This window comes from Dreissena polymorpha, chromosome 1 (assembly GCF_020536995.1).
Source record: "Dreissena polymorpha isolate Duluth1 chromosome 1, UMN_Dpol_1.0, whole genome shotgun sequence".
In the NCBI taxonomy this organism is placed as follows: Eukaryota; Metazoa; Mollusca; class Bivalvia; order Myida; family Dreissenidae; genus Dreissena; species Dreissena polymorpha.
Genome location: NC_068355.1, coordinates 48,909,307 through 48,936,973, shown reverse-complemented (window position 1 = coordinate 48,936,973; position 27,667 = coordinate 48,909,307). Strand labels below are relative to the sequence as shown.

The 27,667-nt window shown below is 37.7% G+C and overlaps 1 protein-coding gene across 3 annotated transcripts; it reads right to left on the bottom strand.

Annotated features, from left to right (window-relative positions):
- Nucleotides 1-7: 7 nt before the first annotated feature.
- On the bottom strand, nucleotides 8-26,491 carry LOC127879569 (lysine-specific demethylase 5A-like). Of its 3 annotated transcripts, none has more exons than XM_052426511.1 (29): nucleotides 26,184-26,491; nucleotides 24,934-25,011; nucleotides 23,419-23,556; nucleotides 22,415-22,591; nucleotides 21,927-22,061; nucleotides 20,625-20,754; nucleotides 19,417-19,496; nucleotides 18,796-18,954; nucleotides 18,279-18,398; nucleotides 17,994-18,149; nucleotides 15,893-16,074; nucleotides 14,722-14,884; nucleotides 14,137-14,256; nucleotides 13,438-13,632; nucleotides 13,000-13,114; nucleotides 12,082-12,273; nucleotides 11,213-11,363; nucleotides 10,783-10,900; nucleotides 10,084-10,230; nucleotides 9,307-9,515; nucleotides 8,504-8,822; nucleotides 7,810-7,947; nucleotides 6,050-6,221; nucleotides 4,528-5,172; nucleotides 3,932-4,152; nucleotides 3,017-3,260; nucleotides 2,556-2,689; nucleotides 1,690-1,834; nucleotides 8-1,419 (listed from the first exon to the last, which is right to left on the bottom strand). In XM_052426511.1, the coding sequence occupies exons 1-29, from the start codon at nucleotides 26,340-26,342 to the stop codon at nucleotides 884-886; spliced, it is 5,478 nt and encodes a 1,825-aa protein (XP_052282471.1). In that variant the 5' UTR covers nucleotides 26,343-26,491; the 3' UTR covers nucleotides 8-883. The 3 variants fall into 3 exon arrangements, with proteins under 3 accessions (XP_052282471.1, XP_052282484.1, XP_052282476.1); XM_052426524.1 differs by having other exon boundaries at nucleotides 20,652-20,754; XM_052426516.1 differs by having other exon boundaries at nucleotides 23,434-23,556.
- Between the last annotated feature and the right edge of the window lie 1,176 nt (nucleotides 26,492-27,667).

Sequence of the window (27,667 nt, the reverse complement as noted above, 5' to 3'; positions counted from 1 at the left end):
ACAACAATTTGATCTAGTGAATCACTTTTATTGACATGTATAACCAAGGAAACACTAAAATTGATGAGTAATGTAGAATTTGATAAATGTGCCAAAGGAAAAAGCACTTTCTGATTTGTGACAACTGCTTTCATTATGCTGCAGCACCCTTACAGGTCTGATAGAACGTTGTACATGCATTCAATAATGTTGAAGTCTTTGACTTACATCATGCAATACAATTAGCACATTTTACAATAAGGTTCCAAATCAACTTGTTTACACAGTATATACACATGATTCTATATTTACATACACAAATCTATCAACAATACTTTAGAAAATTGAAAATGATCAAAACAAAGAAACTGTCAAAACTGTCAAAGGAATACTGTTTTACTACAAAATGTGCTGAAAATGTTAATTTCCAAAAAACTATGAAGTGATAAAAAAAACTTCATTAACAAAAATAACCAACAAAAACACAGATATTACACAAAATAACCAAAGATAAAATATCAAATAACTTAACATGCATATTTTTACAAAGCCTAACTTCCAAAAATAAACACAAAATTACACCTTGGTGGTTAAATGTTTTTAAAACACAAACAAGGTTTTACCTGAAACATAGTCAAAAAACAACATTCAATGGTAAATGGAAACAATATAAAGCACAACATTCAGAAAAATCAGTGATTAACCTGCAAGCATTTAACATGAAAATGGTGTTTTTTTCTTTTCCCACACAACCGAGATGTATGTTTTGTGGTGGTTCATAAGTTCCATGTTCTAATACAACTGTTCTGCTAACAAGACTACTGTACACTACTGGATAAGCCGTTCTCTTACACACACCAATGCTCCAGAGAGTTTCTATCACCAACCCATGCATGAGATTTCACTACAATCCCTCGACTGCAGCCTGGGAATCCGTTTCCATGACGATCATGGAGTCCTGCTGGGAGTCGCCGCTGTTTCCACCGAGGGAATACGAGGACTTCACCTCATCCTGAGAGCTTTCGTCCGTCTCATAGGAGAATTGGGTCAGTTTGGAGAGCGCACCAATCCCTCCACCAGTGTCCCCCTTGCCGTTCAGTAGCGACCTACCGTAACCTCCCGTCCCCATAGCGACCTCCACATCCTCATTGCACATCAGTATGTTGTCAGCAATACTGTCCGAGTCCTGTTTGTCGATGCGGTGCAGTGTAGCCCCTTCCTCATTACCATAGCGACCCCCGTTGTACATGCCGGATATGGTGCTGACCCCGTGGGTGACCTGGGAGGCAGGGTTAACGAGGACTGCCTTCTGGCCCCGCCCCTGCCTGCAGTTGAAGCACTCATACTCCTCCTCCTCATTCACCTCGTCCTCTGCCAGGCCCACACACAGCAGGTGGAACCACTCCTCACACCGGTCACACTGCACCCAGTTCACCTCACCTGAAGCAACACACCAGAATTGTGTATGTTACTGTCAAGTTTTTTTTAAACTAACAAACACAAACAAGTTACCTATCTTATAAGATGCAGTTATAATAAATAAATAAATAACAAGTAATAATAGTAATACAATCTTGGTATTCTATAGGATAAAATAAAATGAAAAGAGAAAAAATCACACCCCTGACAAATGTTATTTTCATAAAAGCTGGCTTGTTATTTGTGTGTCAAACAATGTCACGGTAACATGTGTAACCATATAGCACTGACCTGTGGGTTTGAGACACTTGAGTGCTGCACAGTCCTCATCATTGTCATCCTCATCCTCATCGGCCATCATCACCTCCTTCTGAGTGCGTCTCTTCCTCTTCTTCTTCTCCACAATCTGTCCATCTTCAGACTTCACCAAAGGCAGCTGTTTGGTATAGAGAAACCACAGTATAAGGCAAGCCTACCAATTGAAAACACCAAGCTCTATATTACCCTAACATATTCTCAGACTAAGAGACAAAGAATGAAGACTATTATATTGTTCTTTAAAGAGCCCTTATTCTATATTAACAATTACTTGGCATTAATATCATAATTTAATTCTAAGAATATTTTTGTGCATATTTTTTCAGCATCATTATCAGCCTTGCTATGTGCTTTTAATAATCTTGAAAATTTACAACTGAATTTTATGACACAAAATATCATATTTCTCTTAGTGTTTAACTCAGTTGCCATGTAACTCCATGTGTATTGAAATTAAATCTCTTTAATGTTATAATCTATAGAGCACTGTTTCACTAACATGCTCAAATGATGACTTAATTTTCCAGTTCAGAATAATAGCAGACTTTATAAATATTCAAGATGTCACATGCAAACCAGAATCCATTCGCATACCTTTGGTAGATAAAAGAATCTATGTCATAATCATAAGTTTGTTTGTAATTTAAGTATAATGCCATTTTATGCATGCACATTCAACTTTGAACAACATACAAAGCCACAATTCACATAAGCAATGATCTTATTAACTTTCAATAGCTTTTACAAAATAAAAACCAATTGGTTCATTTTAATTAAATTTGTGCATTTGCTTGAATTGTCACAATTTAATATACATGTAATGGTAGCATATGATGTACCTTGAGTTTTTTCTTCTTGCGTTGTTTATCTCCTTTTTCAGGGAATTTCTTGGCGATTTTCTTCAACTTTTCAGGTTTGATGTCAATAGTTAAAGGTCCTGTCATTTCCTCTTGACCAAGTAGGTCATCAAATTCTGGAAAATTGATTTCCAAATATTAAAATGAAGTTAGGCATCAAATTTTCCGTCTTAACATACTTCATGAAGGCACTTTACTAAGCAGAACTGCTTAAAAATATTAATGACCTTGAAAAATATACATTTAAATTCATGGACAAAATATTAAATGAAAAATGTTTATATTAGGTTAATACAAAAAAATCTACAAATTATATAATATTAAAATACTTTATTTATCCAACTCATTTATTCTTTTTACAGCAAAGTATTCAATAGTATCATACACATAACACACCATAATTAAAACACTATGCATACAAAAAATGAAGAAAATTTCCATACCCATTCCATTTTCATCAAGTTCTCTGCCAATTTTTGGTTTCATAATTTTCAGCTTTTTTTTCTTCACCAGCTTGTCCCCATCCAGCCCCACCGTAATAACCTTGACCTTCTTGGGTTTCAAAGGGTCATCAAGCCCATCAAGGGCCTGCTTTCTCTTCATTTTCAAGAGCTTCTTCTTTTCCGGGTCCCTTTCCTTCTTGATCTTAATTCGCTCTCCGTCATAACCCATCTTTGAGTCATATTCCTATAATAAAATAAATAGCTTTACTGGTGTCTGATGAACATTTTGATTGTCTTGCTGAAACCAATGTTTTGTACTCGAAATTTTATCAAATAAGAAGCATCTTTTGGAACTAATCTGTAAATATTATGTATTTATAGAAAACTACTATTAAAAGAATACTTTAATAATAAACTAAGTGACGTTAAGTTTTCATTCATCTATAATGGACAAGGGCTTGCCAACCTTTTTTTCTCATCTGAGTCTGGATGGCAGGCAATACCCAAGAGCCAACACACTAATAAGCCCTTGGACAGACTTACAACAAACTCAACAACATGTGCCCATAGGGCACAATGCCTCCTCATTCCACGTTTGTCTCATAACTCCACATTCATAAAGAAACTCAGCTTGATCTCATGCAGGAAGACTCACCAAAAAAAGTCATTATCTGAGGCATTTCAGATTTTTCATCCAGAAAACCCAAACGCTGGCAGGCAAGAAATATGTCCTCAATAAACCATATTAAGGTCTAACCCTTCTCTCTCATTAGCCTTTTAGCTCACCTGTGTCTGATACTTAGACTTACATCAAACTCAACAACTTTGTTCCCCCCCCCCCCTCAATAAACCATATTAAGGTATAGCCATTCTCTCTCATTAGCGTTTTAGCCCAAACGTGTCTGGCAGACTTACATCAAACTCCACGACCTTGTTCTCCTCTGTTCGGGGCTGGCATGCCTGCAGGATCCTCCAGATGTGCTGGGTCTCATCCAGGGACACCTCCAGCAGGTCACCCTCCATCATCAGTATTTCCAGCTGTACCTTGGCCTGGTCCGACAGCTCCAACACAGGGTTCTCCACCTGCCGCGGCACCAGCGCCGTCTTCCTCTGCTGCTTCTTTGGTGTGCCAGCACCTGGGAAGGGCGATACAATGTTTGAGATATTGATCTCAATGTTTGAAGAATTGATCTCTGAGATTTAGGGAATTATGTACCAGGCATAGACCAGAGATTTGGTTGAACGTATCCGGTTTATTTCACCATTCCATTTGTTTTCCTGTGATTAATGATTAAAGCAAATAGTTTTCTTAAAGACAAATATTGCTATACGAGCTACAGTAGGGGCCCAAATTTTTTAAGTTACACAAATGAGTGTAACTGACCACAATCTGAACCTATGCAATTTAAGCAGACAAAAAAAATTAACTGATGTCCGAACCTGAGGTTTCAAAACAGAACAAGGACGTAATTGATAACTGACACACTTGTACACAGTTTCCAAAGTCTTACCTGCAGGAAGCTTGGACATGGTAGAGTATGCATGTTCCGACATGCCACTAGCTGGTGGGTTGCTGTTCTCTCCAGAGCTGACCACCTCGATCTCCAGCTGATAGTCTTCCTCCCCGCCCCGGGACTCCTCGTCCGCACCTGGAGGTGAGAGAGGCATGGACATGGAGTCCCCAATGTCCATACCAGTGTCCCCATGCCTGGCCAGGCCCTCCCCAGTCCTATTAAACGCTCCATGAGTAACACTCGCTAGATGGCCCTGAAGCTCAGGGTTATTTGCAGCCTTCAGAAGTTCTGCGTTTATTATTTTCTCAGTTTTTTCCCTTGCAGCCTGCTCCACCATTTTCTGACTTAAAACACTGAGTTTAGCAAGAGCTGATGCCAATTCCGAGGTGGTCAAAGCCTGTCTAGCCCTGTCCTGCCAGGCCATTGCACGTTCAGTCAGGCACTGCAATGCCTCACCCTCGGGCAAGCGCACCGGCAGCTTCTGCAGGGAGACTAGTAATGACAGGATGGTTTCCAGGCGGGGACGGCGTGACCGTAAACAAAGCGGGCACAGAAACTTGAGATCCTTGGCAGCTTGTACAGCAGCCAGCTGGGATGAACGATTTTTAATGTTTGCTGATTTGGGTAATGGCACACATGTTCCTGAAAATAGTCCCAATATTTAAGGTGTAATACAATTTGTTAAATTAGAGTATTAAATAATAAACGGATAATGAAAGTTCTGACTACATGGTTTGTCGAAAGTTTAATTTTCACACAAAGGAAATATTAAATTTGTTTTCCCATCATTTTTTATTTAAGTGGAGGTCTGGACAATTCAATGAATACTTTAATAATTTGTATCAGTAATTTTTTTACACAGGGAGTTACTTTTCTGATTTTTTTACTGCATATTTTCCAGACAAAAATCTATTCAGCAATGTATTCCTTGCATCCTACTCACAACTGAACCAGCCCTTGCATGGTTAAATAAACAGAGGAAATATTTAGCCTAGTACGCCTCAAATTCCCCAACTCACCATGGATCCAATCCTTGCATGGTACAATAAACAGAGGAAGTATTTTGTTACAGTATTCTTAACATTCCCCGTCTTACAAATAAACCACTATAGAAAAAACAAGAGATGTGTTAGTCAGAAACACAATGCCCCCTATTGCGCCGCTTTGAAAAAAATAAATAAATTGACCTTTGACCTTGAATGATGACCTTGACCTTGAACTTCCACCACTCAAAATGTGCAGCTTCATGAGATACACATGCATGCCAAATATCAAGTTTCTATCTTCAATAATGCAAAAGTTATGGCCAACATTAAAGTGTTTTTTTCGGACGGACGGACTGACATACTGACTGACGGACAGTTCAACTGCTATATGCCACCCTACCGGGGGGCATTAAAACAGAGGCAATATTTATTCCAGTATTCCTGACATTTCCCACTCACAATTAAACCAGTCCTCGTATTGTACAACAAACAGAGTGAATACTTGTCCACTACGCCCTACATTCCCCACTCACCATGGAACCAGTCCTTGCAGAGTTCACACTGCAGCATGAAGCCCGAGGCCCCCTTGCGACAGATACAGAACTTGGCCTCCATGCCGTCATTGCGAATCTTCTCCATGTTGCGGATACGCAGATCCATCATGGCTTCTGCCTCCTTCTCCTCAGCAAGTTTGAACGCCGCTACCTGCAAGTGGATATAGGGAAAGATGTTGAAATTCAATGTTTGCATGGTACTTTCTAAATGTTATTTTCTCCATAATTTTGCCTACTTTTTGTCAGCAAAAATAGGTCTAATGCCAAATGCAGCCAGAGTAGCTAAAAAAATGCCTGCACATTTGGGAAGTTTGATCAGAAGCTACCCTGCCTGCTTTATAGTCATGCAAGGTTTCCAGGTCTCATTAGAGGACATAGAAGCTCCTGCCCAGACGGACAGGAAAGCTACCGACCAGACATTGTGAATACGCAGAGTGGTCTGACACAGTGCTGGGCGCATATGACATAAGACCCATTTTTGCATGACAGTGTGATAATTACATTCTGTAAGCAATGTTTTTATCGTACAGGTACTATCTTGCATATATAGAATTTAATTCACAAATTACCATTTAACAAGAGATTGTCAAGCAATATTGTCCCCTACCGGTGAAACTCCACCATTGTCAGAAAAGTGTGACAGACAGACAGACAGACAGACAGACTGACTGACAGACGGAGTGCAAACCATAAGTCCCCTCCAGTTTCACCGGTAGGGGACAATTATAACCTTTACATTTTGGAAGCTTATGACTATGGCCTCTGTGTGCCAATTTTTAAGATACCGTCTACTTACAATAAGAGCAGGGTCCCTCTGCTATCCATGATACCGTCTACTTACAATGAGAGCAGGGTCCCTCTGCTATCCATGATACCGTCTACTTACAATGAGAGCAGGGTCCCTCTGCTATCCATGATACCGTCTACTTACAATGAGAGCAGGGTCCCCAATGTCCATGATACCGTCTACTTACAATGAGAGCAGGGTCCCTCTGCTATCCATGATACCGTCTACTTACAATGAGAGCAGGGTCCCTCTGCTATCCATTATACCGTCTACTTACAATGAGAGCAGGGTCCCTCTGCTATCCATGATACTGTCTACTTACAATGAGAGCAGGGTCCCCAATGTCCATGCTACCGTCTACTTACAATGAGAGCAGGGTCCAATGTCAATATCCATGATACCGTCTACTTACAATGAGAACAGGGTCCCTCTGCTATCCATTATACCGTCTACTTACAATGAGAGCAGGGTCCCTCTGCTATCCAATATACCGCCTACACACAATGAGAGCAGGGTCCCCAATGTCCATGATACCGTCTACTTACAATGAGAACAGGGTCCCTCTGCTATCCATTATACCGTCTACTTACAATGAGAGCAGGGTCCCTCTGCTATCCAATATACCGTCTACTTACAATGAGAGCAGGGTCCAATGTCAATATCCATGATATCGTCTACTTACAATGAGAGCAGGGTCCCTCTGCTATCCAATATACCGTCTCCTTACAATGAGAGCAGGGTCCAATGTCAATATCCATGATACCGTCTACTTACAATGAGAGCAGGGTCCCTCTGCTATCCAATATACAGTCTACTTACAATGAGAGCAGGGTCCCTCTGCTATCCAATATACTGTCTACTTACAATGAGAGTAGGGTCCCTCTGCTATCCAATATACCGTCTACTTACAATGAGAGCAGGGTCCCCAATATCCATGATATCGTCTACTTACAATGAGAGCAGGGTCCCTCTGCTCCTCAATCTTGATGTCGGTGAGGTTGCTGTCAGACCCGCTCTTGTCCAAGTCCTTAAGCTTCTTCTTCTTGCGTCCCCCGCTGTAGATCCCCACATCAGTACGAGGGGAAAGTACCTGCATTCAAGAAATGGTCAGCACATGTGTTGTGGTTGCATGTGATCTAATTGACCATAGACAGCTATGGGATATTTTTTCCACACTTTTATACCCTTAACTTGTCATTTTAAGTTGCCCAATAAAAATAAGCCGGTCTCTAGGAAAACTGGGCTTTATGCACTTGCATGAAGTTTTGTCCCAGATTAGCACATGAATTTAGCCTCGTTTCCCCAGCTCAAATATTTTACAAGATATGTCTGTTGAGCTGACACTTTCTGAATGGCTTAAGAAATTGCAAGTAAACTGTCCCTGTTAGATCAATTATACATGTTAATTAACAAAGGTATCAGTCAATGATAGTGGTATCAGTTACAAATATAGGTTGGGAATCATTCGACACATTTTACAAAGTAACCTGTGCAAGCCAAAATTGATAAACAAATGGTATAACGCAAGAGGAAACGTTGAATAAAATCTTCAAAGCAAATGACCCAGAAAAAACTCAAATATACCCCCTCTGAAACTTTGTTTGCAGGGTAATACACATTTCTCAAACTGACTATCAAAGACATACCTCTAGAAGGGTGTACGTGGAGTTCTTTTTGAGGAATGTTCTGGCTGTGCGTTCCCTCCAGGACTTGGCGGCAGCCACCTGCGACTCCACCTGGGGCAACTGGTCCAGTCTGACAGGGATGGGTCGGCCCTTGTTCACAAGGGACTCCACCACGTCCAGGTAGGGATACGAGTCCGAGCTCTGAATGGACTCAACCTTGGACACCCACTCCTTGGCCTTGCGTAGGGCTTCCTTCAGGGTGTTCACATTAGGCAGGTACACTGGAATGTTGGACGCCTCATTTACGATTGCCTCCAATGTGCTCAACACGTGCCTTGGTCTGAAAATGGAACGTTAAAAAAAACTTAGTCATTGCAACAAATTTATGTGTAATGTGTAAGTCTCTAGTTTTACTGTCTTAAAAAGTGCACTTCACTAAATTATTTTCTTGTATAGCCCAAGTTAGAAAATTAATACGAACAATCACAACGTAACAATTTCAGGGATATTATCAACAAACATGAAATGCAAATCAACACAAATCTGACAGAAAAGCTGATGGATATAACATTTACTCTACAGTACACACGTTGTATGTTATCACTGAATGAGGGGAGAGAATATACTGAAAGCATTCAAAAGGAAACTGACTGCTCTAATTACAAACTTCTTTGGACTATGCCAGTCACTGACAACTGCCCGACTTGAATCAGAGATACGGAGAGAATGGCTGTGGAAATAAATGTATGACCAAAACTCAATACATGACGACAGGACAGGAATCAAAATCCAACGAATCTCTTTTACACTACGAGGCTATTTACCTAGCCTGTAAACAGATCCTGGCCTTCTCCTCCCATCGTTCACTGAGTGTCAGCAGCTCCTGCAGCTCTGCCATGGCCTTCTCCACGGCAGGGTGGGGGGAGAGGCCCACCCCGGACTCCATCAGCTTCCTCAGGGTCTCCAGGACCACTGTGGTGGGGTCCTGCAGGGAGTCACGCACCTCGTCTAGCCACTTGGCCTGGTGCAGCACCTGGGGAACAGCAGATATGGCCACTGTGATAAACAGGTCTAACACCAATGACAGAAACAATCAAATATCATCTAAGTATCAAAGACTTTACTGATCATAAGAAGAAAAAACAAATGAGAAAATCAGGTCCCTCGGAAATATTATCATATTATTCATTTATATTTACTATATGCATATTATTAAATTATATATATATATATTATATAACATAAAAATAAAATACACAAATCTTTAAATCTCTCCAAATTAAATAAATGAATGCCATTGAACTTATGTGAACTTTTCGATGTACTGGCAATATAACAATTTTCACTGTACCTCTATATCATACACATAGAAACAAAGTTGACTTTAAAAAGAAACTCCTTACATATGATGGACTTTCTTCATTTTATTTCACCGACAATCCACTTCATTTATGCCAGCACTAAGCAAAATTCCTTTCCAAACCCACCCCCCTCCCTCATATGGCAAAATTTCCCCCGAAAAAAAATCAAAGTATAAAATTGATGCATGATAAATTCGACCGTGCCGAAACAAGAAAGAAAAGCTGACCGGCAAGCCTTACTTGTTTGAGTTTGGGTATCTCAGGCAGGTCTACATCCAGCGTGGCACTGAACTCTATGAGATGCTCCAGCTTGGTGGAGTCGGGCGTTTCTGCCTCCAGGGCTTCCTTGGCATCACACTGGAACTTGAGAACCTGGTCCAGCAGCTCCTGTGATCACATAAGAGTTGTGTTCTGAGAGAACTGGGTTTAATGCATGTGCGTAAAGTGTCGACCCAGATCTGCACAGGCTAATCAGGGACGACACTTTCTGCCTAAATTGGATTTTTGCTTAGAAGAGACTTCATTTAAACAAAAAATGTCATAAAAGTGGAAAGTGTCGTCCCTGATTAGCCTGTGTGGACTGCACAGGCTAATCTGGGACGACACTTTACGCACATGCATTATGCCCAGTTTTCTCAGAACATGACTCATAACTTCATGCGCAATAGTCAACAAGCCCCCAATAGAACTACTAAACACTTTGCATGATAGTCATCAAGCCCACCTAGAAAAATACATCTTCTTTCAAACGTCAACCAAATCTGTAGGGGTACATATGTTATGCTTATAGTACGTTTTACACTTTAATATTTTGTGAACTTGAAAATATCATAGAGTATTTCACCTCTTGACTTAATAGGAAATATTAGATTTTGCATTAATATAACGAGAAGTATACAGGCAACGCCCCTATATAAGTTCAGTTTATACAAAGCGTACCTTGAGTAGTTTGCGCTCCTTTATGATGCAGGGGAGACTTGCCACCTGCTCATAGAAACAGTTCAGCTCCTCCAGACTCAGTTTGGCTATGTATTTCCCATCTGTGCTTTGTCTATTCCTGAAAGGTGAAAACAAAATGAACATATAAGTTTAAGTTTTCATTTTTTTTTAACAGATGTATACTAATACACAGAACAGGCCCACTGAAATAATCACTAACACAAAAGTATTGTCAGCATGCAGAATAATATAAACGTTGTTTCATACTAGTAAACACAAACATGTTTAACACAAATGCATCTTCATTTTAAATGAATAAACAATTGCTTATTGTTAATGTTTGCTGCCCATTTTCTCAGTCAGTAACATGAGACTGTACATGGTCGTGACTTTCTTAGAGACGAGCTCAGTCAGTAACATGAGACTGTACCTGGTTCTGACTTTCTTGGAGACGAGCTGGCTGGCAACGTTGGCACACTTCATTGCCTCTGTGACAGCGCTGTTCAATGACTGCAGCAGCTCAGAGTCTGGGAAGTGCTTCTCCTCGGCATCTATCAGCAGGTTCTTCAGCTCCAACAGGTCTGAAATTGAGTGTGCACCTGTTTGTTGTGTTTTAAAGTATTTCAGTCCTATGACAGCTCTCTTTTTTTTATCTTACTCTCTTTTTCCTGAGTATTCTTTATTGATGTTAGGGCTTGACCAGTAGCAGGTGAACATTTAAAGTAGGTACCAACAAGAGATGTGTTTGTCAGAAACACAATGCCCCCTAATGCGCCGCTTTGAAATAAAATTTTAATTTATCATTTGGCAGGTTTACAAGTTATCTCCCTATTAAAGCTTCTTACTTCCCTTGGATTGTATTTTTTGACATTTGACCTTGAAGGATGACCTTGACCTTTCAACACTCAAAATGTGCAGCTTCATGAGATACACATGCATGCCAAATATCAAGTTGCTATCTTCAATATTCAAAAAGTTATGACCAAACTTTAACGAAGGTTTAAGTTTTGGGACACACACATACAATGACACAATGACAGACAGACAGGCCAAAAACAATATACCCCCGATCTTTCAATCTGGGGGCATAAAAAGGGCCTAGATGTTATTCCATGAACAATACCCTAAACAACTTGGAGTTAGAATTGATAGTCACCATATATTAAAAGTAAAGTACATTACCAAGCATTATATTTAGGTGTCACTGCCTTTGTCCCATCTTTAATTTTTTTATGATGCCATGAGACATTTGAATGTACAACAATATTTATGAATGAGATATAAACTTCCCCAACTCACCAACTTTGGCCTCATCGGATGCTGCCAAGGCCTGCTTAACTTGTGTGTGCCATTTCTCAAACCACTGGGCGCGCTCCTTCAGCTTTCCCAGCATGGATGGCAGCTCATCCAGCGTGTAACGATATCGCAGACAATAGTTGCTGGGTGGGCAACTACATAGCTTGTCCGTATGGTAGAGACATACCAATTTATCTGTAGAGAGGGAAGCATAGTTGGTTATTTACTATTATTAATACTGTGATGAGCAAAATGCTTCAGGAAACAACTGATTTTCACACAAGTTTAGAAATATACACAGCAAATTTAAACACTGTATGTACATGAAATATTATTTCCACGGCGAAAGCAGCTAAAGGAGAAAAAGCAAAAGTGTTAAATTATCTTTTTACTGTTTAATCCAAATTTGAGGACACAAAACAGTAATGAGGACCTATATTCAAAACTTACTAGAAAAAATTCGAGTAAATGAGCTGCGTATTTGAAAACCTGGCTCAATGAATGTGCGTAAAATATTGTCTCAGACAAGCAAGTGAGGTCTTCACAGGGTAATTAGGCACAATACTTTGATCTGGACTGGATTTTCGTTTTAAAGAGACTTCATTTAAATAAAAAATCCCATTAAAGCAGAAAGTTTAGTCCCTAATTAGCCTATGAAGGCTGCACACATGCATTATGCCCAGGCTAATTTTTGTTCAATGCATAATTGTCCTTAAAATTTTGGCAATGTCAGCTAATCAATCATATAAATGTCAAAAACTGGTAAATATGGAGGAGACAGCTGAATATTATGCTCTTTTTTGCACAGAAACTGTTTGAAATCCCATGGGAAATTGTAAGTATATTTATCACTTAACAACATCTTTGGTTAAGATAACTCTTAGGCATTGCGTGAGTTTTGGGCCCTAGCTTGACAGTTACCTGTGGAACATGAGCAGGTGAGAGCGGAGAGGAAGCAGGTGGTCTTACAGTAGGAGCACTGCCTCTCATCGTCAGGTAACAACTCAAACGCTTCCCTCTCAGCCTCCGTCACTCCCTGGGAACATTACATGACAAAGGAATGGCATGAAAGAGTAATCTCCAAGAATAAAGGGAATTTATTATATACCATAAAAGCATAAGTGTTGATTGAAATTATTTTGGAAAGTTCACATAAATTGTTTTCCATCTTTTCGCTTTCTTTGGAAAAAATAACTTAAGTACTAACAGAAAACTTCCAAAATGCAAAAGAACTAGATCAGTTTTTTTTTTAAGTTATCATTTAAATAATACAAACAGAAAATGGTCTCATATAATTATATAGAATTTATAAATGTATATTTAATTTAGTCAGAACTATAAACTGGTGGCCGCACATACCAATGCGAGAAGGTTCTTTCTCATTTTCTTTTCATTGTCAGCCACAGCGAGTAGATCCTCGTGTGTCATGGCTGCAATCTGGAAGTCGAGGTGGTCAGGATCTGCAGCCATCTTGCACACAAGTTCCTCGTGTGAGAACACACACTGTCGGTGCAGGACGCGGTAGTGGTCAATGCATTTACGACCAATAGGCAGCTGCAATACACACGTCCAAATATGTCACTTGTATTTAAATAAATCCATCCAGTTTACTAAATTTTCATACAAAGAAATCCAAGATCACACTCGTTAAATAATAAAAAATTAATCACATATTTAAATGGGTACGAGGTTTACTTCAATAAATTCTTTACCAAAGGGGGGGGGGGGGGGGGCTTGAACACTGGCAATATCTTTTTAATTTAACAAACATGTGAAAACTAGAACATGGTTTATTCAATAATTTGAAAAAATCCAAGAATTTCTATGAATAAATAAATCATAAAGTATTACTGATTATCGAGGTTGAGTTATTAACAACAGAAAAATATTGGTGTTTTAAAAGGTATTCATACAGTGTCAGTTACAAAAATAGGTCATTATCATGTTCAAACAATAATACTCATGAAAATATATTTGATATAGACCACGGATTTATAACATAAATTCAATTAGTACAGTAAAACGTCCAGATGAAAATCACAATTGACATGTACATACCCAGTCAGCTGGACAAAAGTTGACAGCTTCTGCAAAGTTGTATCCCTGGTTGAAGCCTGCATGGTAGGCACGAGGAAATGTGACGATAAACTCCCCTGCATGCTGGTTTGTGCGTACAATCTGTGAGGGAGTATATACCATTATTCTAAAGTTATGTGCAAACTGTCATTGGTAACATATTTACAAGCATATTGTTACTATTGTCTAGAAACTTGCGTGGATGCATTTCAAGCAAAATTTCTATATAAAAAACTGCAGAGGTTCAGAAAAGAGGTGTAAAATATGCATAGAAAGTATGTACATATGCATAAATTAAGAGTTAAATATTTAAACAAAATCGTAATAAAATCCACATGGCTTACCACCGATATACTTTAATTCAAAGTAAATATTTTTTTCGCCACTTCTATGACATTCATTCAAAGCAAACAATAAATTCGATGGAAAACACACTCATAAAATGCCACTTAAAACTATGAAAAGTGAAAGCTGGAGTTCATCAAAGCAGGCTTTGTAATCTTGTTAGTATAGCAAAAAGTCACATGTATAAGGCGCAATGTTTTCAATACTCAACAGTTCCCATACCTGGACCCCCTTCTTCATGAGTACGTTGGGGTTCATGATGGTAGTGAGTTGGTGCAGGAGGTCAGGGGAGTTCTCAAACAGCTCTGGCGCCGACTGCTTCATGGCCTCCTCAAACTTGTCAGCGTTATGACCAGACACACCATACCAGGTCTTCGGCTCACCCCTGCAATTTTCAAACACATGCTTCAGTTTAAACCTATTTATTTAAGCTTGATAGCAACATAGGCTCATTGAAACGCTCTTGTGTCCTTTCTCTGGATAAAACCAGTACTTTGAATTTTCGGGGAGATCTAAAGAACGCTCCCACATTGCAGATCGAACCTGTGACCTCCCTGGCGCTAGTTGGACACAATGTCCACTACGTCAAAGCAAACAAGAGATGTGTTTGTCAGAAACACAATGCCCCCTATTGCGCTGCTTTGAAATAAAATTTCAATATATCATTTGGCAGGTTTAGAAATTATTTCCCCTTTAAAGTTTATTACTTCCCTTGGATTGTATTTTTTACTTTTGACCTTGAAGGATGATCTTGACCTTGAACCACTCAAAATGTGCAGCTCCATGAGATACATGTGCATGCCAAATATGAAGTTGCTATGTTCAAGCTTGCACAAGTTATGAAGAAGATTAAAGTTTTGGGACACACAAACACACACACAGCACATACAATGACAGACAGGCCAAAAACAATATACCCCCGATCTTTCGATCCGGGGGCATAAAAAACAAAAGAGTTCATCACGGCCCCATTCCCAAAATTACATTTATGATGTTTATCTTTTTAAAAAGATTAAAAAAACACAGGCTCTGACAGACATTATTTGGACAACAAATTATCTTATAAGAGCTTTGTCATTAACCAGGATGAAATTCCTAGAATGTATTGATCATAAGACATGTCTTTCAAATAAGACACTTCAAGATGACGTCAGTTTAGAAATTTCAATTCAATCACTTGAGACATATAAAAGTAGTTCCCTGCACAAACTAAGAAAGATTTTAAGCTAACAGACTGACTGACCGGCCAACAAACCAACAGCCAGACTGCCAATACTCCCTCCCTGTGGGAATATGAAAAACTGTCAATACTCCCTCCTAGCGGAATAAAGACTGATAATTATTTAAGTAAAGACTGATAATTATATTACAACGGGCTGGCCAGGCTACTTACCAGTGCAGGTAGTTGATGGAGTAGCTCCAGTGGTCCTCAATGTGCCAGCAGAAACTGGAAAAGCACATGCCCACATAGCACCAGGGCACCTTCATGCCGGAGATGTCCCCATTGATGTGGCACAGAACTGATGCCTCCTGCACTGGCAGGTTGTTCAGGTTCCACGGCGAGTTGATGTACTCCTGGGATCAAGGTTATGGTTTGGTTATCGTAGGTGTAATGGTTATGGTTTTGGTTACTGTGTGTGTGTGATGTTTTGAATACATGCAATGATAAATTAATCAAGGTTTAAGAATGAAACTGATGTACTTATGAAAAAACAAGAGATGTGTTTGTCAGAAACACAATGCCCCCTACTGCTCCGCTTTGATTTATTTAATTTTGTTTTTAATTATATCCCTTAAAAACAAGAAATGTGTTTATCAGAAACACTATGTCCCCTACTGCGCCGCTTTGATTTTTTTTTTTCATTTGGCAGGTTCAGATGATAATCACCCTTTAAAGCTTCTTACTTCCCTTCGATTTTTTTTTACCTTTGACCTTGAAGGATGACCTTGACCTTTCACCACTTAAAATGTGCAGCTCCATGAGATACATATGCATGCCAAATATGAAGTTGCTATCTTCAATATTGCAAGTTATGGCAAAATGTTAAAGTTTGACGCAAACAAGCAAATTCGTTGAATTGATATCCCCCGCCAATATGCTTCTGGACACAAAAGTATTATATTTGACACTCAAAAATGCATTTTTCGAAGACACAAAGGGCAATAACTCTGTTATTAACAGATGGTGTACAATGCAATTTGGCATGCATCATCCTCTTATCCATATATATACTAATACCAAGTTTCAATGAAATCCGCCAGAGCACTTCCAAGATATGGCTCTGGACACACACAAAAAAGCATTTTTTCAAGATACAAAGGGCCATAACTCTCTTATTAACTGATGGTGTACAATGCCACTTGGCGTGCATCATCCTCTTATCCATATACATACTCATACCAAGTTTCAATGAAATCCGCCAAAGCACTTCCAAGATATGGCTCCGGATGGACGGACAGAAAGACGGAAGGATGAGCGGACGACGCCAAACCAATATCCCTCCGCCTATGGCGGGGGATAACAAACAAACACACAAACAAACCAACAGACAGGGCAAAAACAATATGTCCCCCACTATAGTGGGTGGGGGACATAAAAATATTACTTCCCTTGTAAAAATGATCTGTACCTGCAAAATGATAAATATAAATTATCTCCCTTTAAAGCTTGTTACTTCCCTTGGATTTGTATAGATAAAGTTGCTATCTTCAATGTTGCAAAAGTTATGGCCAATGTTAACAGTTTTTCAGACGGACGGACAGTTCAAATGCTATATGCCACCCTACCGGGGGTATAAAAAAAGGCGTTTTTACTTAACAAGCGCTTTGTCACAGAAATAAAAGGCTGCCCTCTTAACGGTTTAAAGTTGTCGGAGTAAAAACGGAATTTAACAACGTTTCATTAACCTCACACATGTTCAATCTAGTTTTTAGCTTTGCTAGTTGCAGATTTTATTTTCCATTATTGCCTAAGTCTACTCAGGTGAAAAAAAACTGAATTAGCATGCTTATTTACCACATGGTCATCTAACCAAATACATCATCAAACTAGCTTGAGTACTTCTTCAGTTGTCACATGATCCAGATTTAAGTTTAAACTTATTTCTATTCCCATATCAAGCACATTTTTTGTCTGAAATAACATGCATACTTCCCATAAGGTCCTTAAAACATACCAATTGAGTGTTATCAAACAAGCTTCAGAACTTCGTCACTTCTTCAGTTATCCCCGAATCCATTTTTTTTAAAGACAGACAAAACTGAATAATGTGCATTTTATCCAAGTGGCCATGTCCAAAACCCAAGTTTAATCAACCTAGCTTTTATAAGTTATTGCAAGATCCAGATTTTAGTGTTTAATTATTTAAGTAGCCAAAGCAACCAAACCAATATGAATAAATACACTCACACTTTATAAACCAGCAGAGCTGACAACATCCAATTCTTAAATTCTTCAGCAAAATAAAATGTTAACATATATGTCCACCACTCACCTCGTCCTCTGCGAACTGATCCTTGAGAGCCTTGGTGGGGAAGCCGCTGCCCTGGTCCATGGCGTGAATGTCGGCCCCGTACTGCACCGCTACGTCCTCCTCCAACGCATTGACCAGGCGCCAGAACTCCTTCTCTACCATCTCACAGGGAACAAGCTGTAATAGAAACATACATAAGCAAGGGAACCAGTAAGAATGTTATTTGAAGTTTTTGTTAAATTCTTCATTACAAAATTTCATGAATGCAAATAATCAACACAGTAACTAATCCAATGATGTGCTCACATGGACAGGCATGTTGAAGTAGTTGCTCTTGAAATTGTCAGCCATCTCGCCAAATGACTGCAGGGAGAACTCTCTCTTGGACTGCTCGAACCCGTATGGATCCAAAGGCTTACTGCAGGCCTGGATAGAACATTCCAACATCTTTAGAATTATAGACATTTAGTTGTATACAACACACAAATTTGTTACTATAGACACACATCATGTTTAATTTGCTTAATGTTTGGAATGTCTCAGTAGAACCATTATTCTTTACACCCACAGCTTAATATTAAATGCAGACTTGATTTCTGCCATAACAAAATTTTAAAACTTAATCTTAGCCCCAACAATTTAACAAATGGAAATCAAAATTCAATGTTTAAAGCATTCCATGTTCAATATTTGTTTGGTAGTAGATAAGTACTTTTGTTGTTTTGGGTCCCTGTTTATCACTAAATATCATCATTTAAATGAGAAAGTCATGCCAGTGAGATTATCAAATACCCCCCCCCCCCCACCTGTCTGCCCTACCAACCTGCTGGACACACTTAGGACACCTCCAGTCTCCCTTTGGTATTTCTGACAGCGGAGGTATGAGACAGTAGGTGTGGAAGGCATCGTCACAGCCGTCACATAGCAGCATGTACTCCTCACCATCCCCACGCCCACATGTGTGACAGTAGTACATGTCCACCTGTACAGGGAAGGGTTACATAGAAATAATACGGGCAACATGTACTGACAGGTGCTACTCCTCAATCACAGAAAGCATTAACCTTTCATAGATCTATATTCTTCTTATATATAATCCAATTTGCTGAAGATTGATTTCGTATAATTCCTTCTGCAAAAATACTTTGACAAACAGAAACTTAGTTTGTCTGCTGATTACCTGTCAGATACCTATGGACTTTCAGGGTTTGGTCACAAACAGTTAAGACATGATCACATGCTTGTTCGTGGGCTCTTTTAAGAGTAACTTATTTAGTGCAACTCATTTCTGAGTCAGAAGAATCCCAGATCACATTTATCATTCCATTACTTATGCATGACTTCACACATAATCCAACTTAAAAAAATGCTTTCAAACAAAGTTTGTGTTATTCAGTTGACAAATCAAGGCAATTTGATATCAAAAGCAAACAATTACACTTACATATGTATACAGGCCAGGATTAGTGGTTTTATTTCTGGTCTTCATTTTCTTTGTTTCTTTCTGCTCCACTTTTTCTTCAACTAAATATCAAAGATTTTCATTGTGAGAAAGTTGTGCTTTTAAACAAATAAATCTGCTATACCAGTAGTCAACATGCACACAAGAAATGTATACATAGCAAACATGATTTACATGTTCTGTATTCAAAGAAAGATGTTCCAGTAATGAGGTCCTAACAAGAAATGTGAATACATGAAGCAAACAAAAAACTGCTGGATATTACAAGAGATGTGTTTGTCAGAAACACAATGCCCCCTTCTGCGCCGCTTTGATTTATAAATTTTTTATCATTTGGCAGGTACAGATAATTATCTCCCTTTGAAGCTTATTTCTTTCCCCGCATTTGTTTTTTTGACCTTTGACTTTGAAGGATGACCTTGACCTTTCACCACTCAAAATGTGTAGGTCAATGAGATACACATGCATGCCAAATATCAAGTTGCTATCTAAAGCGACATAAAAGTTATGAGCATTTTTCTAAACCTGAATGCAAAGTTAGACAGAAAGACGGACAGTCAGATCACTATATGCCCTCCTTCGGGGGCATAAAAAAGCAAAGACTGATGTTTATGTATATACAAGATGCCAATTGTCTTGTTCTTTAATCAATATGTATAACATGTATGTAACACCGACTACGCTTGAGGCAACGCGATTTGATTTATAAACAAATATGGACAAATGCTGCTTTACTGTGGAATTATTTTTTCCGTGATATGTTTTGTGTTTGGCCTTCAGTTTTGAATAGTGACAACCAGTTTCTGCAGTCTAAAATTCTAAATGCATTTAGCATGTAAGTTAAGTATACAGGCACAAGGGTATGAAGAAACCAAAATGATACAATAGGTTCATACAAACTGTTAAAACAATCAATCACAGATTTGACCATGTAACAATCCAAAGATTCACTTTTTTAGACAAAGCCATTTCTATGAATTTTACCGTCGTGTAATGATTAACTGTTTCCACCTTACAATGGAGGTTCCTTGTATGATAAACAGTTGGGGAGCAATCCCATCATCATCACAAATGCAATACACATTCGTTCTTTGATAGGATCTAGAGTATCTTTATAGGTAAATGGCTTTCGAAACAATCAAGCTAGGATAAATGTTTTAAAACTAAGGGGTATAATAATGTGTTTTTACTTCTAGGTTCTTCCTGGATGTCTATACCTTCCGCATCCCCTTCAACTTTAGGGATTGCAGCCTTTGGTCCTGCTCCATGAAACTGCAGCTTTTTTAGCTCAGGGTTCTTGTTGTAATCGACAGGAGCCTCCTATGTCAGAGACCCACACAAGAATTAGTGCCAAACACAAATGATGTTTACAGTTATATATCAAACCTGGTGAAGGCCAACATGGTTGTTTCAGTTTAAAATATAAATTAAAAATTACTATTTGTAGTTACAATTACCTGTTTACCCCTTAAATTACAATAATAAAAGATATAGCAGTCACTTTTTATTTTTTAAATTACAATAATAGACAAGAGTTCCGTGGTCGGATACATACCCGGGGGTATGCCCCCCAAACATTTTGAACAAGTTCCCAATGCCAATAGGGGTCATTACTGTCCAAGGCCTATGCACATGTGAAGTATAAAGCCAATCAGTATATTCCTTGATGAGAAATTGATCAGAATCATTTTTCACTCTTATTGTGACAGTGACCTTGACCTTTGACCTAGTGACCCCAATTTCAATAGATGTCATCTACTGTCCAAGGCAAATACACATGGGAAGTATCAAGCCAATTGGTCCATGCTTTCACAAGTTATTGATCAGAAAATGATTTTCCAATATGACAGTGACTTTGACCTAGTGACCCCAATGTCAATAGGGGTCATCTACTATCCAAGCCCTATGCACATGGGCAGTATCAAGCCAACTGGTCAATTTGGTGACAAGTTTTTTCAAACTTATTGTGCAGTCACCTTGACCTTTGACCTTGTGACCCCAATTTCAATTGGGGTCATCTACTGTCTAAGGCCAATGCACATGTGAAGAATCAAGCAAATTGGTCAATTCGTTGATGAGTTATTGATCGGAAACAATTTTCACACTCATTGTGACTGTGACCTTTGACCTAGTGACCACAATTTCGATAGGGGTCATCTACTGTCCAAGGCCAATGCACATGTGAAGTATCAAGCCAATCGATCAATTCATTGATGAGTTATTGATCGGAAACGAACTGTTCCACCGAAAAAAAAACGACCGACATCCAGCAAAACAATATACCCCCTTTTCTTCAAAATATATAAATATTGTCATGCTGAAATTGTTTAATACTTCTTTATATTTTACTTTACCAGGGCTCACATTTGTCCAAAGTTATGAATGTACATAATAATAAATCACTATATATATATATATATATATATAAAGGTATTTTAATACATGTACATATACATTCTTTTGTACTCAACAAGTAGAAGCTTTACACAAACCTGTTTACTAAAAGCTTCCTTCCTTTCCATCTTTGGTATGCGTTTGTACGTGCCACTTGCCATTCTGGCTTCAATGCCATGGGGTTTGTAGTCCGCATCAGCCTTGTTGTCACGATCGTCATGAACTTTGATGTTCTACAAGACATGGAAACATGTGTTTTGGATATCATTTATATATAGAAAAGGATACAGATATATATACATATATTATAAAAGGAATGTTTCCGAGTTGGTTGTCTGATTCTTCCCAGACAATCAATTTCAGAGTGTCTCCATAAACCGAAGGCTTTCAAAGCCACCTTGTTTATGTATCATAAATACTCCATAAAAGCCATTTGCTTTTAATGAAAACTTTACCACATATCAATAAGACCTAACCGTCTCCAAAATTCTGATACTGGGCAATCAAGGTGGTTTGAACATACATTAAGTGCCAAAAAACAAAAAAGACATGACAAAAAGAACAACAAATATAGCAGAGCACTCACAGCTGCCTCTAAAGATGCGCCTGTTTTAAAGAGATAGAAAGGGAACAGTATCCTTTCATAGTGGTTTTTCAGAGTTCCTCCGATCCCCTTGCCGGCCTCATATCCAAGCTTCTGGGCGACCCTTGACCAGCGTCGCTCTGTAGTGATCTGTTCCATGCCACCATCACCCTCCACAATCTGCAGTGAACAAGGTAATATCATTACAAAACAAGATGTGTTTGTCAGAAACAAAATACCCCCTAATGCGCCGCTTTTTTTGTTGACCTTTGACCTTGAAGGATGACCTTGACCTTTCACCACTCAAAATGTGCAGCTCCATGAGATACACATGCCTGCCAAATATCAAGTTGCTACACATGTATGTTCAATATTTCAAAAGTTATTGCAAAACTTTACTGTAAGGTTAAAGTTTTGGGACATAATGACAGACAGAAAGAAAGACAGACAGGCCAAAAACAATATACCCCCGATCATTCGATCCGGGGGCATAAAAAATTGCTATAACTTACCATAAATCCCACGCTTTTTATTCAGACAGTGTAAAAAATTAATGATTATTGTTTTACCTACAAAAAAATATGCTAAAATCTGCTACGTTTATTTCATCTATAATTGTTTTACACTCGTACAGATAAAACGTGAAATTGAAAAGCACAATTGACTTTTTGTGCTGGCAATATTACAAACAAGCACTCAATGAATCATATGTTAAATGTGTTAAGAATTCATTTAATTGAAACGGTAAAAGTTAATATACACCATCACAAAAAAAATTAGAGTAAACATGCAATCTAGAAAAAATATATCAGCACTAAAGGCACTCACTTGACATGTCATAAATTTAAAATATATGATTAATATCAGCCTTTCTCAATTTAATGATTCGGATATTATTATTAGAAGCTGAGATTAGACAGCATGGAACATTCCACGATGTCCACTTGTAGGCTTGCTATATGGGTCAAGTGAGATCCCGAATGCTGTCTTTGGGAACTCTTACTTACAATGCTGGTGCCTACCTTGTATAGGTCATACAGGTCAAGTAATTTACGCTCCACATGAGGAATCTTCAGACTGCTGCCCTGAAGCTCCCAGAACTTGGCCAACTGATCAAGGAAGTTGAGTTTGATCCTCGACCTTGCCTGATTGTGCACAAACATCTCCATAATGGTCATTATACTATATATAATATCAAGTCTATGTTAAATAATCAAACAAGCAAATGGCTGTTGTTTACTTGGCTACTCAAATTTCTAGTTGATAAAGCCAGCATTTAATGGAAATGTGTATTAAAACGGTTTTACCATGTATATGTTTGCAAATATAATATGTGGCGGCATATTTTGCATTATTGAACAGCCATTTGCATTCTTTCAAATTTTTAACACTTGGAACGCTAATTGGTTGGTTTCGTAGAAGATCCATGAAGCATATTCATATAAATTGAGTTTACTTTTCTTATTTTGGATTTAAAAAATGAATATTTTAGAAAAAATTATGTTTAAAATACCATTTAGCATGTGAGGATGTGCGATTGCTATTCAGTTGGAACCAAAATAGAGTTACATTTCTTATTTATATCTTTTGTTTTTATTTTTAGTATTGCAGCTTAAAACAAATAACATATATGCAAAACTACTTTCACAATAAACAATTATAGACTTAACAATAAACATTTTATAGACTAAGGTCATCATCCTAAAGTAAAAAACTTCACATGCAAACAAAAATTGTAGATGTGATTGGCAAACCATTGTCAGTAAATTCTTAAAAACACTTTTAAATGGTTTAAATTTGATACTCAAAAGAACAATCAACATGTAGTATTTTTACACTTCATATAAACAAAAAACAATCTATAAAGTGAAAATATTTAAGTTTACTATGGAATGAATGTGAATACTTGGTTTAATTACATACATATGTTTTGGACATATCCATTCAGCATTTTGATAAACATGGTTTACTAACAACTCCCATTGCTAAACAACTTGTTGAATGAACACTAGGCAATGGCAGCCATCTTGAATAAATTCATCACAGCATTTTTATCAAGAGACTCAAATGGAAGTATTTTCAAATAAATAAATAGAAGTTTGCATGCATATCACATAAAACGTACTATTCCAATCACACAACTTCTTAAAATTGCAAAGCTAAATTTTCAAACTTGCCAGACATATCAGTAATTGTAGATATTCATCTTTTACATAATAAAAGACATCCCAAACATCAGAGGTGTTACAAGCTTCAATGTGGCAACATATTGGTTGATTTAAATTTTAACAATCACAGCTCAAACAATTTCCTAAATATAAAATTTCTTTGCAAATATGCGTAGTTTTATTTGTAAATAGGAGCAAAAAGAAACATATGAGCCTGGGGACTTGCTTTACTCCATCATAAAAGGATTTGTATACATCGGAGAAGGAAATCATGCAACTTCTTTCTAAGTGATAACTTAATTGTTTTTTAATAACCAATTTCTGAAACAAACACACACATAAATATGGTCCTACCTCAAGTTCATTGAGTCGTTGTACTCGAGGAACAAATCTGAACTTGTCCACATCCACAGCAAAAGGTGGTTGCCAATCCTATAAGCAACAAGCCCGATATTCAAGACAAACAGCTCCACATTTAACTATTTAATTTAATACTTGTAAATATTAACAAAATGGATATCCAGCCCATCCATTTCCACAGTAAATCTCCATTATTATTTGTTGACAAGTACAACAACAAAATATTTATAAAAAATAAGAAAGTGTTCACCAAAAAAAACATGCAAAATCATTTGCATTTTTTGTATTATCACAAGAAAAAAGTTTCAATCATCGAAACATTGCAAGAGAATTTCAAGGTGATATCCAGACACCTTTCTTTTTGTCATGTAGGTATTTTTGATTTGATGATTGCTTGCCTTAACTAGGTTTTTTGCTTGATACCCAATTTTTATTTCCATCAAATCTCAATTAATTGCATGAATAATTTTTCGCAGTTTTTATAATGATACCAACAAGTTGGTTAAAGGATAGAATCATGTAAATCAGGACCTGTCAAGTAAAAAATCAACATTGGTCTATTTCGTAATTTATTTACAGAACTGGTGACGAGCCATTCAAATTATGTTCAATCAATGTAAAGTTTTTTGTTATGCATTTAAATGTGCTCACCATTTGTATTTGACAAAATTATCCTATTTGACCTTAACAATTGGTTGAATCATAAATTGGAATTTGTAACAAAATTTATTAAAGTATGCTTTTCTTTGCCTTTTCATCATTTTCTGACAAATAAGTAAATTTTTAGAGTAATTTGTCATGTATTTAGATACTGGTATGGTATTAGCATTATTATAAACCATTCTACAACTTCTTATTGGACAGATCAAACGACAGAACTAGCCTAGAGTGTGAAAATATAATTTCCATTTTACTACCCATCTTTCACTTAATTCCATTGTTTATCCATACAGCCACAAATGTGAGTTATATTTTTGTGTCAGCCTAAAAGGGTACACATTTGCAAAGAGACTAGTGAAAAAATTATCAAAATCGATCATGAAATAGCTGAGATTTTTGCAATTTAGTGAAATATTTTTTCCTTATATTAATTTCAAGTCCAACAAAGGGTCGCCATCTTAGCCGTCAATACACGCACGTACACGACGATATTTAGCGGCACGTGAATCGCAAAATGCGTTAGTCCTCAGACAATATTGCTTTCTTTTTTCGAAATTACTAAACCGTTCTTCATTTCAATTCACCTTAGGTGGTTTTATTTTGCAAATTCCATGTTTTTCTGCTAAAGGTCTTATTTTGGCGATGTACGCTAGAGCATCTGCAAATTCTTCTTCAGTCGGAGTAAAAACTGGAGCTTCTGGCGGTGGCTGGAAGGTTGCGCTCGTGTCTTCTATTATATCCATATTTGTAAACTTAATAAATTAATACTTAATCACCATTACTGAATGTCACATTCAAAATATCCAGCTAGTTCCAAAAAATAAATTGACTGTCACCATAACCAAAACACAAGTCCAGATGGGACCTAACAACACAGCGATTTGACAGGCGGAAGTCGACTGATCAAAAGTAAACCGAACAGTCGCTACCATTTGAAATAATAAAGTGAGTGATTAGAAAGATAGAGAAGATATCAAACGGTATTATTTTGCGCAGATGTGATATTTCACACAAGGTACTTCAATTAATGAAATTGTTTATAGTTTATGTAAAATTGTGCGTATTGATATTATAATTCAATGCACTGATTGGCGTTCTAAATATGGATGCCAACATGCCCCCAATATTATTATACTTCAAGTTCATTTTTGTGGAAACTACCTAAGGTTAACATTTTATCCACGATAATACACTAAAATGTTCTATGTTTTCCAAAAAGTACAGAATATATATATAATGCATAGAAAGTTATCTTGACATTAAAAGTCTATAGACACGATCATTTTGGCAATTTAAAGGCGCATATTGTAGCAAATTGAAGCCTGTCCACAATGTGTGTGTGTGTTTGTTTTTCGTTTAGTTTTTATTGCAATTAATTAAATTTTCAAAGTGAACAGCATCCTTAAAGACACATTACACACACTTATCATATTATACATCGAGAGTCAGCTCGGAGTTGTGTGTTAGTGTGTATTTCTGAGTTTTTAGGTCCTTCCGCGCCTGCGGTTGCATTAAGTGTGGACCTGGAGTATTCCCCGCACCAGCCATGAATTTATCAACAGGTTGCTAATCACACTATATGCTGCAATAACGCATATATGCAAGGGTGTTATTCGTCATTCTCAATCGGGCACTAGCGCGCTTTGGTTATGGTATGCTTCATGCCCTACCCCACCCCGTAATTTACTCGCTGCATTTATTACGAAAGTGTTCTCTGTCACTCAATTACACCCAGAGTCTTCACAAAGGGAGGGTGCACATATCAGGACTTAATAGAGATTAGTTGTAAATAACTGAAAAATGACTTTCCACAAATCTATTGAATGTATTGTTCACATACATGACATTTGAGAGATTGAGTGTCAAATATATAGGATCTGGCACGAGTTTTCATATCATACCATATTTTATTAAACGAGTTCAGGAATTATGTTAGTAAGCGAGCCTTTGGCGAGCTTACTAACGAATTTCCTGGACGAGTTTAATAAAATATGGAATGATATGACAACGAGTGTCAGATCTTTTTTATCACATGCTTTTAAATGAGCCGATTAAATAAATATTTACG

What these genes read in the sequence shown, in the direction of transcription:
- LOC127879569 (XM_052426511.1), bottom strand. Translation starts at nt 26,342, where the DNA reads ATGGATATAATAGAAGACACGAGCGCAACCTTCCAGCCACCGCCAGAA. An exon ending in CCACGTACACCCTTCTAGAG is followed by an intron (nt 7,948 to 8,503) that starts GTATGTCTTTGA and finishes TCTTGAATGCAG; the next exon opens with GTACTTTCCCCTCGTACTGA. An exon ending in CATGTCCAAGCTTCCTGCAG is followed by an intron (nt 4,153 to 4,527) that starts GTAAGACTTTGG and finishes CGCCCTTCCCAG; the next exon opens with GTGCTGGCACACCAAAGAAG.